Source organism: Dermacentor albipictus, chromosome 8 (assembly GCF_038994185.2).
Source record: "Dermacentor albipictus isolate Rhodes 1998 colony chromosome 8, USDA_Dalb.pri_finalv2, whole genome shotgun sequence".
Taxonomy (NCBI): Eukaryota; Metazoa; Arthropoda; class Arachnida; order Ixodida; family Ixodidae; genus Dermacentor; species Dermacentor albipictus.
The window spans coordinates 68,352,462-68,369,220 of record NC_091828.1 but is presented as its reverse complement, the minus strand read 5'-3'; the positions used below and the strand labels follow the sequence as shown (position 1 = coordinate 68,369,220).

Sequence of the window (16,759 nt, the reverse complement as noted above, 5' to 3'; positions counted from 1 at the left end):
AGTGAAATTCTAGCGCTGCCTATATTTACCACGCTAGATTAAGATACCACTCAGATTTGTTTCGTTGCTATACGCAGCATTAGAATCCATGATGGAAATATAACCCCCGAGAACGCCATTACACGGTCATTGCGCATCCCATGGTCTTGAAAGCAATGGCAAATGCATGGCCTCCGAGCGAGCGGACCAGCTTCGGGTTGCACTACTGTGTTCAGAAAATATACATTGGTGAAAACCCGTACAGGGACGTGGCCTCTGAGATTCCGATGGCCCAGTGTTTTGATTTAAGGCACCCCACCAGAAGTGCACACTCCAAGCAGATGACACTTGGCCGTGCCACTGCAGTGTTCAATGGCGTTCAATAGTTCCAGCAAAAAATGTGACGGGGTCCTTGAATACAAGAACCGTGTGGGTGAGGTGAATGTTTCTTGCGTTTTAGTCTGTTTTATTCTTATTTCGAGCGTACTAGTCTCATTTAGCCCACGAATTATACATAGGCATACTTTAAACGTACAAGATGCTATTACATTAAGTTCAGGGTGTTAGGTGAACATTATGTGGAAATGTTATGAACTATACAGAAATGTTTCACAAAGAAGCATGTTAAGCAAATTTTAGTTTACTTTTATTTATTACCCATGCCACCACAAGGCATTACAGCGACAGAGGAAGCAGTTTATTGCAATGGCAACTGTTGGTTTTATGTATATTTCCAACTAGAGCTTCCTGTAGGCTGCACAAATTCCTACATAAAGCTACACAAATTGCGCAGAAAAAAACAACAGAAAGAAAGTAAATTGGCAACGTGACAATTTCTAGAATCGTAACCAACACCTACGGAAACTGCGCGTCCTTATTTGCAACCGCGGAATATTTCTGTTACAGACATGGAAGTGTATAATGCACATGGACATTTCCAAGTCTAGAAAGTGCCATTCAGAGGCATATACTATAAAAACAAGCTGAAAGAGGCAGTTGATGTTCGCATGCCCAAAATCTTACAATAAAAAGAGGGGATAAAGTTTCTATATTTACGCTGATCGGAGAATGCATATACACTTTTTCTCCTCAAGTTCATCCTCATCAAAACTATGCACGCGAAAGGAAGTGTCGGGAGCATCAGGCGAGCTATCCAAAGCCCTAGCATTAGTTCAAGTGAAGTGAAGGTCACTGGCTCGCTGACTGTACGAGTGGAATTTTACTTTCAAGCATGAACATACACAATTCACCTAGTCGAGCTAGTTTGTGAGCTGTCATCATGACGAAAACCGTCGTTCTCGTTTCATTTGTAACATTTGTACAATCGTTACATCCAAAGGTTCAGGTCATTCATATTCCCAATGTCGTATGCGCGTAAAGTTTTTATACTGCTTGCAATTCCCATAAAAATATGGCCATTGCCAAAGAATTGTGCATCTGTGTCCTCCTCAGCGACAGAGCGTTATATCCACTGGGTCACTCAAGCGACCGCACAACAGATGTGCCTGAAGTGTTTCACAAATAAAGAGACGTGCATACGGCGATGTGCGAAAAATTTTTGCCTCAGGGCAACATAGTATCAAGACTGTTCTACAACACGCCTTACACGCAACCACCTCATCTACGTCGTCGTCGAAACTGTGTACGTGGATGGAAAGCAGGTTCAGTCGGCCCATCAGGTGAGCTTATCACAGCGCTAGTAGTTTTTCTGCGTCAAGCGAAGCCCTCTCATTCATTGACGGCACGAGTGCAAAGTTACCACCAAGCGTAGAAATTTGTATCAGAGGAACCCTGTATAAAACTTTCTATTCCCTATAGCCTCTTGCGATGTAGACGAGATGTCAACTTCCCGCTTGACCAAAGGACTTAAAATGTTCAGGTAATGCGATACTCACTTCTCGGTAAACTCTTCCGGCAAGCCTGAGCGCTGCAAACGAGAAAAACAGTGAAAGAGAAGGGCAAAGCGCTATGGTGAGCGAGGGCTCCACAAAGCGTGATATGCAGATACTTTACAGTAAATAGATAATAAACAGCATTAAGACATAAGTAACAAAGATTGCGTCGCTGAAGACGACTTTTTGTCAAATACGTTTGTCTAAGTAATACTCTTCTATGCCTAGTTGGCGTTCTACCTTTATTACATAGGCTCAGATCAGAATAAGCTGCTGCATGGGAAGCGCATGATCGAGGGAAGCGACGGCGGTCAAAAATAAATAAATTCCGTTAGACCACAGCTTACAATGGCTATTAAAGTTAATGCCAGTAGTATTCAAGCAGCGAAACGACACACTTCACGGCATAGATGCCAATGATCGAATTTCGAAATGCGTAAATTTACGTGGTAGTTGTTTCGCGCAAAACGCCCGTCTGTTTATTCACAGAAGCCGCTTACGCAACAAATCATCGCAAGAGAAAATTCCAGCACACCCGTATGCTGGACATGCCAGTAAAACCAGCTAGCCAATGGCCAAAAAGCAACTGCAAATGCAAATCATAGTGAATTAGGCCAGAGCTGCTGCAGCGAAGAATAACAAGGTACGGCAAACACCACGCTTTAAGTTCCGCTCCCTTTGTGTTTTCTGTCTCTGCTCTGTGCGTGCGTGCGTGTTGTATTAGAATCAAGGCCAAACTATAGGACATCAGCGTTAGCGACGCCTACCTTGAGGTACGTCATTATGTGGCACGAACAAGGTGCCCAAGCGCCACTGGACACTGATGAAGGCTTGTTGCAAGATATAAGTAACAGGACTTTCAGGGGCTAGTGGCATTGCCACTGCAGATATTCCTGAACATCCTTCGCTTCGCAGCAACCTGTTGAGAGAGGAAATATTCCGCAAGCTTCTATTGATTCCTCCTGCTCTGAGCTGTTCATTTCTACGAAAACAACATTCCTTACTACGTATACACTGTCGTGCGCGTTCGTTACAGACTGCCGCCGGGGTCTCTAGTGTATATCTACAGAAGCATCTACACTTACAGCGTATGTGGAGCTCAAAACCCTATATAACATAACAAGAGCATGGCTGGGGGTGAGATGGGTTACCCAGATAATTTCGAAGACTGCGCTGCAGAGTAAACTCACCTTCGAAATGTTTCTTGTCGCAATAAAGGAGCTAACGTTCGAGCTATTTGGTTTGTCAAGTTTAATTACAGCACCCTAGGGTTGCATTAGCAGACATGGAACAAAATACCCACAACTGTCGACAACATTCATGAAATGGAAAACTCAAGCTCGTGGCAAGTACAAACCTCGTCGGCCACATTTCGTGCGGCCGTCAAAGTGAGTTACAGAAAAAAACGAGAAAAGAAAGTTGAGAGCGTTCCTTCTACTGCCTGCACACCCCTTGTACATTTCCTCCTTATTAGGCGTCGGTAGTGATCTCAAGCAGAGCAATGGGGAAGAAATCTCATAGGCTTGTCGTGCTACTGCTCACTCACTCTTTGCTCCTACTACATGTGGAGCTGCGATAGCTGCCGCGAATGCGCATCAAACTCAAATCAAGCTCGTATTTCTCGGGGGTGTGCTACCAGGAAGATCAAAATAAAGAAGAACACTCATGGTAGCGGTAAAAGTAGAAGGAACGATGCCTTTGCCTTGTGTTTTCGCACCTCGCCACGCTACCACACTACGTGGCGCCGACGAGACATTTTGCCACATTCTCGGCTTTTCCTTTCGAAAGCACGGCGAAAGTAACAAATGGGGACTGATACTAATAAATGTACTTATAGAGCTAGTAAAATTGTAACGGAGAGCGTGTGGGATCAGTTTTATTGGCTTTTATTGGCTTTATTACTTTTTTTATGTGCGCAAACTTCAGCAGTTGCGATTTCAACCAAACAAAAAAAAAGAATGCCCACGGCACACTTTTCCGCGAAGTATGGTTTTAACCAATACCAGTAAGTGAAAGCTAAATTGAGAAAGAGTTAAAACAAGGTCGGCTTGCAACTGCGAGCCAACATGATCCTCAAAGCGAGTGACGGGAAAATGTCAAGGCCTCCTTCAGCCCAAAAAATTTTCACACCAGCAAGCCCAAATATCTATGCCGATATAAATTATTTACTGTAGTCAAACGATATAAATTATTTACTATAGCCAACATATTTATGTCCACTAAAGGAGGCCGGCCTCTCCTAGCAATTTCCCGCTTTCCCTGCCTTGTAGCAGCTCACAACATCTTATCCCACCACGTAGTTCTCTGCAGTACCCCACTACGCTTGTTTCGCCTCCGGCATTCATTCTTTGATACTCGTTATGTGCGCGACACATAACATGCGGTGCGCAACTGAATTTCTTCCGCTTAATGTCAGCTATAATATACGAGCTACGCTCATCAGGTCTATAATCTCCACAACTGTTTACCGGTCCCTCAACGTCGCGCGTATCGCGTCTCGCTCTTTTGTTCGTCGTGCCATTCTCAGTGTCATTTTCAACTTCTGCGCACAAGAAAGGCCTAGTCTGTTCTCCATTGCGTCGGTTACGCACGACGTTGCAACCACAACGTTATTCAGGCAGGGGCCGCGTACAGAAGTCGGCCGACTCATTGCCACTCGCTGTGTTATCACTTTGGTGCAAGCTCGCTGCTGCTAACGTGTGCTCGTATCTACCTTGTCGCTGTTTATTTTCGTTAAATGGCGCTCTGTATCGCACAATGTTACAAATAATTTCTCATACTCTTTGCCTGGATATCAAGTGTATTGTCTTCATTCCTCCATAGCCACTATGCCATATGGCTTTAGTAGCCTATAGCTGTAGATCGTTTATTTCCTGACAACTTTGTTATTACGTGCAAAATGTGGAACTGCAGCATTGTAAAGCAGGATGTGTAGTCCCATAACACGTTTCAGCGTAATCAAAACAACTGACTTATGGAATCATTATTGGCTTCATATCTTCGTAAGCTATGACAGCATCGCTCAGCATATAATGGTACGTAGCAACGCACTCACACACAGATCTACACGTGCCGCATACAGAATATGCACATATTTATTGGTTTTCACAATGGCTTTGATTGAACGTCCATTACCCCTCATTCTTTCGAGATTTGTTTCATACTCCATTAATTCGGCCCCTCTGATATCTTTCCTTCCCTAGTGCTGCACTGCACTCACCATCGCATCCAGTAATGCACTTATGCAAAGGAATGCAGAGGTTAATGGAGGTCACAGTAGGGGTATGCTAGAAACAAGTGGGGTTGTATTGACCATCCTCGAGATGTCAAAAAAGTTGCAGTTCACTTCAAACACAGAACAATAGTTGCGACCTCTCGCAAGCTGTATGCTAACCTGTCACCGCTCTCCGCTGCATTTCTGTGGCTGCGTCATTCCGTCTTATATTTCTCGCTCCCCTTCCTTGTGGACGCTAGTGAATGTACGCGTGTTTGTGCTCATAAGGTCCCTGCGATGTCGTTTTTTGATCTTAGTGAACGTGCGCCTGTTGGTGTGCATCACGCCCTGCTTTCTTCTTTTTTGCTTCTTTATTGTGGTTCATTCTCACAGTTGAGCTATGCGTGCTTGCAATCTCACTCTCGATGAAGACCGGGCACCAGCCGAAGCGTTGATAAATGAACCGCTAAATGTCTGTATATTGATTGTCAATGTGCAGAGGCACTTGGTTCATATAGACAGGGTGGTCCAGCGAAAACTTTCGAAAATTCTTAAAGTATTCTGTATTTCACGAGGCGGTCTACTCGGAACAACGGACACTACTTGCACAGAAATTAAAATGGATAACCGACTAATTCACGAAGATTCGCTAATTGACATTCTAACTTATTATCTTGCGACCCACACTGCAATATACAAATTCTAGCTGACTAGTTCGCAAGGCGGATCCACTTGGAACGAATTCTCAGCATGACACCAGTTTGGAGATAATTCTAGAAGTTTGCGGAGAAATGCATTGGCGTTGCCATTACTTTTGGTCTTCAGTGCATTAAATGATGTTTTATATATATATATATATATATATATATATATATATATATATATATATATATATATATATATATATATATATATATATATATATATATATATATATATATATATATATATATATATATATATATATATATATATATATATATATATATATATATATATATACACACTTCGAGCGTCCAGGCGCGCGGCAATTTTGCGTGTATTCGCGGGCTTCTTTCCTGCTCGGACAACACACTTTTTTGTAAGACGATGTAATAATAAACCGAAAGCTGTATCGGGAGTACTTGATGTTACTCTACAACTTTCTCTTTGACACTTTTCATCTAATTATGGTGTTTGAGAAGTTTACTACTCATTGATTAAGATTTTTTATGCAATTAGGCAGAACGCAAAAAATAATCTGAGTATCTCCAAACGAAGGCAAACTAAGTTACCTGGCCATTTACGTAAACTACCTAATTACCTATATTATGCGGCAATTGCATTACTTAAATCTTGGTGCATGGTAGTTCATATATGCAATTTGCTCCCGCATATGTAGCACTTAACCGAGGACGAACCTCATTTGGTAGCACTATCCTTACCAGTGCGCTAAAACATGGGACCTTTCATTAAGGTATACACATTTTCACATTTCGTAGGTAATCGGCAAACTTTCATCATTTATGATGGTTAGAGCTGAAAAGGCTCTGACGTTCTGATCTTTATTTAGCTCCGAAGACGGGCGTTGGTAATATAAACACTACATGAGCAAGAACTACGTTGCGGCATAGTATCACGTTGTTCTAACGCGATGCCTGGCGCCACTGTTAAAGGTCACCTGCAGCAAAGTTTCTCAAAAGCTCAATTGTTTTATTTGAGTGGCGTATGCGATTGAACAAATATGGGAACTGCATGACTGGTAGTTTCGTTTCTGTTTGTTAATATGGGCCATTAAATAGCGCTTAAGCAAACGACACGTTCATGTAGCTGGCCGACACAACACAAATTCCAAACAAGGAGCCCGAGATTTGTAGCACGCTGTTCCTGTCGCCCAATCAGCACCACGGAGGCGGGGCTGGTTTCAAACATTCCGCATTATGCGCTGTGTGTAAGGACCGCCCATCTATCTAGCACTATCTTTATACAGGTTAATGCGCTTAGACAATGTGTCCCGCATCAGGCAGGTGTTAGGAAAATCTATGCAGCGTCTGTAGTAGCTACTCACCTGTAGAGCGAGGTCTCTGAAGAACTGCTCCACGTCGTCATGAAAGCCACGCTTGGCCTTTTCAGCGCTGCCACCCATCTTCCTGGCGGAGGCTTCCAAGAGCCATCTCCATTAACTTCCAATTATCCAGGTGGTGCTTTAGGATCACCTGTTAGCGATGCAAAGGTTTAGGTCGTGCATTCGCATCAGTGAATTCCTTCGGTCACCCTCAGAGAGTCAAGATATATTTAGCTAATGTAATGTATTTAACGAATGTAAAAGCGCTCTTCTTTCGTGCTTTAGGTGCATGCAGTGAAACCCAGGTGGTGTGAATTATTTTTCCGTAGCCCCCACAACGGGGGTACCTCGTAATAAGTTTATGGCTTTGCCATATGTGAAACCACATTTTTTTTTTGCTCACTTCGGCGTGCCGTTAGACCCAGTACGTGGCCTTGGGATGATAGACGCTATGATTTCCACTGCATCATTTAAAGTGCAAGAAATGCAGAAGCGCAAGGAATGCTGACGTGAAGCAACTGTTTTTCCGCGCAATGTGTTCATCTCCAGAAAGTTGTTTCAAATTTTACGCAAGAAGACCACATTTTAGGAGGAGGCACCCGGAATCAATAGTTGTTCCCCTGCCAGTGGAAGATCTCACTGAATCAGGATTTCAAATAAAAAAGCACTAAGTATATTTTCTTCAATTTTGTGACACCTTCTTGAACTACAACGTTACAAAGGAGCGAGGTGAAGATGGTGTACTTATCTGAACACGGAAAGAAAAAGTACCTTAATGGGTGTGCTTTTTTTCCAAGAAAAAGGCCAACTCGGTTGTGGCTACGCTGAATAACACTGTAGTATTTATGTTGGCCAATGTTTATACAGGACGTAGGAATTTGTTCTCCTTTCGCGCACAACACGGTTAATATCGCGAAAGCACTTTGAGCTACTACTTCACGGCGCTCTCATATACAACAAGCTTCTCATATAAACAGCTTAGCTTCGAGAACACGCCTGTCAAAATTATCTGGGTAGGTGGCGCAAGAACTTGAAATCTAAGGCGTTAGGATATTCTACGAGCAGCAACATCAAAAAAACTCGAAGTGCGCCTACTTTGTCTTTAAGTTGCCTTTAAGGAAGCTTTAGCTCGGGTGCTCCTATCTAAATACATGTGAATGATTAATTCATTTTTCTCGGCAATTACGGCGCCAAATTGGATTATATTTCTTGCGTACAAAAGAAAAACTTAAAATCTAGTTACTTAAGGTTTCAATTGTTTGATTTATATCAGCTTTTTATTCAAAATTAGAAAAAAAAACGCAAATTTTCAGAAACCGAAACTATCAAGCTTACACCTCTGCCTCGGCAAGGATAAATGATCTCACAATTGCCTGAACTGCATCTCGTACCACATCTAAATCGGAAAAAATTGATATGTTACACATGATTCTGAAAAAATGTAGTAATATGGGAATACAGCTATTGCAGAGCCCTCTAAGAGAACGTGACAAATTTACGTAAGATACAAAATGACATATACAATTTGTCCGCTTTCAATGACCTAATACGTGCCGTTTACATAACCGCGCTATCTTTCTTGATGCAGAGATAATAACTTGTAAACTTTGTCGTTCTATTCTTTTTTTTTCAAGCTCTCGAATTTTAAACAATCTTTTTAACTAAATTCTGATTCCGAGAGTCACTAGGGCTTAACTTTCTCCCTCACATCCACCACATTTACATAATATGGTTCCAGGGGTTATCTGAGTAAAACGTTCTTGCGTTTCACGTGAATTTAAGTAGGCTGCGGAGGAAATGGGCCCAAGCTAAAGCTTCCTCTTAAGAGTGGAACGGGACAGCATTCAAAAACCCCCGACTGCTACTCGCGCTTCCCAGTAACTGCACCTTATGTAACCGAATTGTTTACTGGCAAACGGTTGCGGCAAAGACTATGCACGAAGGCGAGCCTCTTGGAGGAAACGCAGCCTCTAGGGTTGGCCGATCCTGGAGGTTGTCCACAGCCGCGCCAAACAATTGCATCGTTTTCGCGTTTCCGTTAATGTTTCGCACTTTTAATATTTAAATCTTCTCAAATATAAAAGGCATTCGCTATCGGTGTTCTGTTTCACGACATTTCTTTGTAGGCTGTCATTCTCAAAATTCCGAGGAACAAGCCCGACAGAACGACTTGGTCACTGGGTGCTAAAAGCTTCAAAAATATAGCATTGATATCCTATACAAGGCCGGCGCCATGCACCAAGACGCCGATTGCCTATCGCATGATCCCGCGGACCCTTCAGACTCCACTGCCAACGATTCCGGCCTCTGCGTCATTACCATCTCCGGCTCGGGTTTTACAGGCAGTCCACAGCTGACTTGTGGTCCGTCGCCGATAGTCCATGCTCCAATCACACCGACACATCCCTCAGCTGTTCGTTCTCCGCGACAATATTCTCTACAGTCGCAGTACCAACACCGGTGGTCCCGAGTTTCTGCTTGTAGGAGCTACGACCTTCCGTACTATTCTCCACCAGCTACACGATGCCCCAAAAAACGGCCACATCAGAGTATCCCGTAAATACGCCCACGTGCGGCGTTGGTTCTTCTGCCCAGGCCTTTACCGTTCTGTGCACCGATACGTTGCCAGTTGCTAGTCCTTCCAACGCCGCAAGCGTTCGCCCTTGCAGCCTGCCGGCCCACTTCAGCCTATACGCGTTCCCACTAGTCCGTTATACAGCATCGGCCATGTCCTCGTTGGACCATTTCCGACGAGCATTTCTGGGAAGAAGTGGGTCACTGGCTACGCGATACTATGAGCCATCACACTAGTACTGCCGATTTGTTGCGCCCCTGAGGTTGAAGATTTGCTGCTTCACGACGTCATCCCCGACAACGGCGCTCCACGGCAGCTGCTGACAGATCGCGCTCACAAGTTTTCGATGATATTCTTCGCTCGCGTTCCACGCGTTGCAAACTAACCCCTGCCTACCACCCGCAGAATGTTCTTTGGCCGCTATCCCCGTTGTATTTTGAAACAGTACTTCCATCATCTACGCATGCTTCTGCAGAACATTCCCGCGACGCTATGCTAGTACTCAAACGGTTCGTCACATTGCGCAGCACCGTCTCTCTGCCTGGTACATGACTGAAAAGGCACGTTACGATAGCAATCACAGAACCACTCACTTGAAACCAGGATCCTCGATTCTTTTTGGACGCCTCGCCACCACGTCTGCCCGTCTTCGAAACTTTCCCCCTACTCCAGGCCCTAACAGGTACCGCGCCAGCTACGCCAGAGTTCACATATTTAATCACTCCGTTGGATGGTCACTCGTCATTTTCATTTTCGTCCACCGACATCATGCGTGTGTGCCGTCTCACGCCGTACGTTTCAGCCTAGAACCCTTTCCTTGTAGGTGCCTATACGGTACTCCAACCGCCGGCGGTAATATCCTACAGGCCATCCCCGCATTCTGAAGAAACCACTCGGAAGGACGACGATGATATTCGGAAAAACACGTTCGTGCTTGTTATTGTGCTATCTTGGATGTGAATTTTCTGCATATATTTGTAAATTTCGCCCACCCTTTATGTCACAATATAGGTACATATTACGTTTCAAATATCTAAGTGCTACATTTGGACAACATTCTTGCAACATGGTTCGGACGGTATTTGAACGGTTGTGGAAATATATATAGCCGAGTATTGTTCAAAAATGATTCACAACTCCTTTGTGTCGAAAAATGCAGTGTTATCAAAGTGACTCACCGTCGGCGATTCCCTGGAATCTAGCGATCACGATTAGCAATCCACCGGATATTGCCTTCATTCCGGCCGGGGGCTCCTGGTTGAGAGAAAGGCGAGTTTACTTGTGAGAACAGTGAACAATGTTCCGAATTTCTCGCGATGATGACGGCGTTCAACTAGGACAGCGCAAAGCAAAAGCTTGGCGCGAGCACACAGAATAATTAACACCTTATGCCTAAGTTCCAATTTACTTCACATATCTGCAAAACAACAGCTTTTCTCCATTTTCTATGCGCACGAATACCGCCCTTACTGCCGGCAATGCCACTATCTGCGACCCTTTATTTCTCAGGAAAATGCTAGATCCATAGATTTACCAAGGCGTATCTTGCACCTTTTTACCCGTAAATGACTTCAAAAAAAGAACACCTAATGTTGGTGAGGCGGCAAAAACATTTCCGACTGCACGTGATTGCCGCTGGCGGAAATCAGTGCCTGCAATATAAACACTAAACAACGCTTTAGTTGGCATGCATCCTGAAGCATTTGCTTCGGGAAATTGTCGCTATTGAAGGATCGACCGACCGTAGTGGCACAGGGGCATATAGCCTTTTCCTCTTGAGAACAAGACTGGAGATTCACTTTATGGCCTGGGCGCCCGCATTTCTACGGCTACAAGAGTGCAAATGAAACGCTCATATAAATGCACGTTAAGAACATCTGGCGGTCCAGATTGTTCAGGAGTCGCCAACTGCGGCGTTTCTCGTAGCGTTGTGTTGCTCGCAGACCTGAAACCTGATAATTTCAACTGCATCATTCAAGCCTGCCAGCACCAAGGACACATCCACGCAGGAGACATGCCGATGCTACAGCGCGTATGTCTAGATATTCCTACATTAATTTCGGGGCCTACGTGCCTTGATTTGTATTGTTTTCCCGCGAAGTCTCAATGACTGATTTCCAAATTTACGGGAAACCTATTTCGTCACGGTAGTTCAGCGATTGGCCTCAGGATTGCGACTAAGCGGACGCCGCTAGAGCACCGATCGATGGAAATTCAACGTTAAACTATTTTCGGAATTGGCCTCGAGCTCCACCACTGGAAAAGCTGGCGCCACCGTCGGCGTGACGTGCTAGGAGGGATCACGTGGACATAGCGGCCGCGTCGGCTGCTTCGGGCGCGCCGGAGCGAGCTGAAAACGAGTTTAAATTCCCGCGTACGCTGCGGTTTTCATTTAGTGGCGAAATTTTCCCGCTTCGAGTGTCTCCTTTACAACGCTTGAAAGCACTACAATAGGTAGTAGTGGCTGCCTTTGAAGGCGCGCAACATGGTAGGCTACTGCTCGGTGCCGCAGGGCCGGACGCACGTAACGGAGGCCGGTGTCGGTCTTATTCACACGTAGCCGCAGGACAAGAAGCTGTGTGAAGCTTGGCTCGCGAAACATAAAACCGGCAGTCATCGGCTACAACTCGGGTATGCAACAAGCACAGACGCGAGGAAGATTTCTGCTACGGCGCCCGGTCTGCGATGTTCTCAAAACGCGCACTGAGACGCTCGCCTGAGTCCGCTGTCCGACTAATGTCATGACGGTTTGGTCTATGAACTTGTCGATACTATAGATACTGCCAAGTTCAGTGGAGTGGAAAGGCAGCGGTGAGAAGCACATTTAAAGAAAGCATGGCATATGGTCATGTTTGTGTTATGAATTAATGCACTGGATTACAAAAAAGGAGCAGCGGGAAATTGCACGCTGAGAACGCCGATAAACATACAGTGCGACGCAACTCCAGAAATAGTATTGAAAGGTCAAAGAATTTAGAAGAAAAAAAAGGATTGCATCGTCGCGACGGCACATCACAGTCCCCGTAGGCGCCGAAGTCTCTACAATGAAATTATTTTTGAACAGCTCTGATAGCGCCCACGCAACAATGGTTGCCTGTATACTGTCAAATGCTCATATTCTGCGGCCTAAAGCTCATGGCACTGTGCGAAAACGCGCGCGCGGAGAAAGCGAAACAGTGCGCGGACAAGCATGCAGACGCGCAGTCGGTCGCTGCGAATCTGCGCGATCGCTGCATTGAGGCTTCATTCTATTACGCTCCATTTAGTTATAAAAACACTATAAGAACATATTTCAAATAGTTTGCTCTCGGCGTTTACCTACCTTTCACGCAAGAAGCCGGTTCGGGAGACTCCATCGCGGCGACCGCGCGCAGTGGCGTTCGCTGTACGTATTCGGTAAAGAGATAGCGGCTGTAAACGATTGTGTGCTTTCAGCTTGGCCAAGATTATTATTTAGACAGTAAGAAACTTCTCTCGTTTCGAAAGTACTTACAGAAATGTCCGGGAGAGCTCGCGCGTGGTGTTTTCAGTGAGCGCTGACAGCAAAACCTATGAGGAGCGCGTCACGTGATCCCTCATACTACGGCATCGAGGCGCTTCCGATAGAGGGCGACTCCGTAACTCCTCGCCGCCAATAGTAAAGGTCGTTTTCCCGCGATGCAGTTTGGCAAGGTTAATGGCGGCATAGTCGCTTCCTTTTCGCAAACACTGTGCGCGAGTTCAGTTTGCTTCTCTGATGACGTGTAAAGTGCAGTTATAGGTGTCGTTATGAAACGAGCCTATTCAATGGACCCGAGCATGTACAGCCAGTACTTAAACTTCATTTGAACCACGACAAGTGCTGCCATTAGTAGGCAAAGTATGCAAGGAAGAGAAGTGCACTTCCGAATTAGGCAAACAGTCAATTACAACATAACTCCCAAGTACTTTCCATAGAACATTTATTTATTGAATGCTTAAATGAAGTGTTGATAACTCAGGATTGATATAGTCTTCGTCCTCGCTTCTATCCCATAGCAAAAACGATGGACTCGTAATCTCTACTCTACTGTCATTATGGTCTTAAAGTAACCAATGTGCGTAAGTATGTAAATAGGTAAAGATCCAAGTGGAATATACTAATACTCAAAATAGAAATTATCTTTGTCTCGCCAAAGGGCAGAAAATATTAGAACATGTTCAGCAGATGGACGTCCAACTGCGTCATATGTGCACGCGGCATGTCAGGTCATCCATAGTTAGGCAGGCGTTTAGGAACGTGACTTATAAATACCCACAAGAAATTGTTCACTTTCTATCTCTCTGCGTAAAAAAACAGACATGATAAGCATACACAAAGAAAAAAATTTGCGGGATATTTCCCGCAATATAGAAAAATCACTAGGCAGAAAGCTGGAATGTCCTCAACGCAATGTTTGGTATAGCTTTGTTTGGAATTTCCACAGACAGCTTTTCTCTTCTAAACAATATGTGCACATTTCTCATTGTTTACACTGCAGCGGGAGAATTGCTGATTGATCTCACCAGCGTTTAAGAAAAAAGCTCTACGCGCTTGCCAAGCTTCTTCCTCAGCTTTTGTGCCTGATCTAAACACAAAAATTATTATTGCTGCCTGTCACTCGCTGTTCCACAGACTTTAGTCAGAAACTGCGGACCTAATGATGGACTTATGATTAATCTTCTATTGTGCATTTTTGTAGACAAATGTCAGTATTTAGTACCCAAGTTGTGGGGATGCGCTACTCTCGCGCGTTCCCTGATACGTTTTTCCCGCATGGCATGTCTCCTGTAATCCGGCTTCGCGGCGTGGCCTGGCACCCGCGGCGGTCGGAGTGGTTGAGGCGCAGTGCGAGAGAGGGCGCGAGTGTTGCGCTGCTAACGCCGCCGACAGGGCGCCGAGAGACAAGGTGCTTTCTCTTTCCCGGCGGATCGGCGAACAGCGTGGACGTCCCGCGCGCGCGCCGACCTATGCTTCTGCGAGACCGCCTCGCGTGGCCGCCTTGGAGCGCGCCACCGTTCACGTGACCGTACGCGCGAACGACCAGGCGTTGGAATGCAGCATGGGGCGAACATATTCGCTCGCTATCCGGTCGCGGCGAGTCGGACTTCTAGATTTGTCGCGCGCCCATCGGCATGTTTTGTGGAGAGCAACTCGGCTAGCAGGCATTGATCTATAATAGGTGCAATAAATGCTCTTGTGATTGTTTGCAGCGACTGCGTTGTCGTTCCTTTGTCCCAAGAGCATGGGTGTGAGAACCCCACAAAGTGGAAGCATATAGAAGACGATATAGTAGAGCAAGAACTTCCTAACTTTTGTTTAAAAGAATGTTCAATTAACAAACCAAACCTTTCAGAAAGCACAGCAGCGTAAACAAATTCTGCAGGGACCTTCCACCGGCCACGGGGCATTTACAGGAGAATTTTTACGCAGAACTGTAACCAAAACCACGAGCTAGGGCTGCGAACGACCTTCCAAACGCCAAGGACACACATCTCTGAGATTTATACACCAAACGTTTCCCAAGTTCATAGCCGTAACTTGAAAAGTTGACAGAGGCACCTTAGTCTCCTTAGGTGCGTGCAACGCAAAATAATTCGGATTCTTCTAAGTGATATTTTACTCGGTCATATGCTCGAATCAGGAAAAATCAATTTCGAGGATGGGTGACCCATTTTTTTGGGTGTGAGCCAAGTGAATTACCGGAGGGGGCCAGGTCGGTTTCGAACTCAGTTTTCGAATTGGCCAAAGTCAATCTTGGCAGTGGGAGACTGAGCTTTTGAGGGTGGGCCAAATGAGTTGTAGGGGTGAGCCGGGTCAGCTTTAAAACGTGGGTCAACTCAATTTTCGTATTGGTCAAAGTGCATTTTGGCGGTACGTGATCCAAATTTTGGACATGGGCCAGGTTGGTACGGAACTTGGGTCAACTCTATTTACGAACTGGGCTAAGTCACTTTTTATGGGGCCAAGTCAATCTTGAAATAGGGCCAGGTCGGCTTAGAACGTGGGTAAACTCAATTCGCAAATTGGGGAAAGTCAATTTCTCGGCTGTGGGCCCCGGCGTGCGTCCGACGCCGTGAGTGTTCATCGCGGGCTTTCGCAGGGCCACCCGCACCAGGTCCAGCGCCGGGTGCGCGAACTCGTCTCTTGATCACGGAGGTTTTTGTACCATCGGTTTTTAACGCAGGAAGGACGCCCTTCGGCTTCATGGGGATTATAAGGCTTTCGCATTAAAAGCTCGCGCGACCGCCTCCGCGAGCGACATTTGCTTTCCGGCAAGTGTTCGGGTATGACATGGCAAATACGAATTGCGTACTTCGACTGTTGGTTGCTCCACTCGTCAGGCCTGTTTCACGTATTCGTTGTAAATCCGTCTTGTCGCGGTCGCAGCACCAGCATCCGCCAAACCCGCCCTTCCTACTTCTCCCTTGGCTCGCGGCACATGAACCAAGCGAACGTCTCTTCCCTCCAAACCCTCCTCATTCACGCCCTCTCCTGTTAAACCTGAAACCAATGCGCGCTCCCTCCTCCTCTCCACTTGCCTGGGAGGTAGAGAAGGGCTAATGCTGGCACGATCCTTTGCGGATTGCTGTGGATTACGCCGCATTGGAGAGGCACAAAAGAATAAGTGTATGAGATACGCACGATCCGTGCGGTGAGTTCTGGGATATTGAGTCAGAACTATGACCCCGGGAAACATAACTAGTTTATTTGCTAGTTATTACTAGCATTAGTTGTCAAAAAAAGCATGTTAATCAATGTAAACAAATTTCATTTTCATTTATTACCCATGACACAGAAGGCATTACAGGGAGAGAAGAAACAGTCAACTACAATGGCAACTGTTAGTTTCATGTATATTTGCAACTAAAACTTCTTGTAAGCTGCACGAATTCATACACATCCCGAGACAAATTGCGCAGAAATAAAGAACTACAGAAAAGTAAATTCTCAGCGGGAAAACGTCTAGAGGCGTAAATAACACCTACGGTAACTGCGCGCCGTTATTTTCAACCATGAAATACTCATGTTGAACATAAGGAAGCATATAATGCAC

At 45.3% G+C, this 16,759-nt stretch overlaps 1 protein-coding gene across 14 annotated transcripts in view; it reads right to left on the bottom strand.

The window, feature by feature from the left end:
• LOC135914514 (uncharacterized) overlaps nucleotides 1-16,759 on the bottom strand; it is a 54,587-nt gene that overhangs the window by 1,018 nt on the left and 36,810 nt on the right. For 9 of the 14 annotated variants that reach the window (XM_065447404.1, XM_070523544.1, XM_065447403.1 and 6 more), the window contains 3 exons: nucleotides 10,883-10,958; nucleotides 7,133-7,280; nucleotides 1,875-1,906 (listed from right to left, as the gene is read on the bottom strand). In XM_065447404.1, coding sequence (XP_065303476.1) covers nucleotides 1,875-1,906; nucleotides 7,133-7,173 — 73 coding nt within the window. In that variant the 5' untranslated portion in view covers nucleotides 7,174-7,280; nucleotides 10,883-10,958. Of the gene's footprint in view, nucleotides 1-1,874; nucleotides 1,907-2,638; nucleotides 2,791-7,132; nucleotides 7,281-10,882; nucleotides 10,959-13,026; nucleotides 13,088-16,759 lie in introns of those variants that run through there. The other 5 variants (XR_011507961.1, XR_011507962.1, XR_010568331.1 and 2 more) reach the window with 4 other exon arrangements.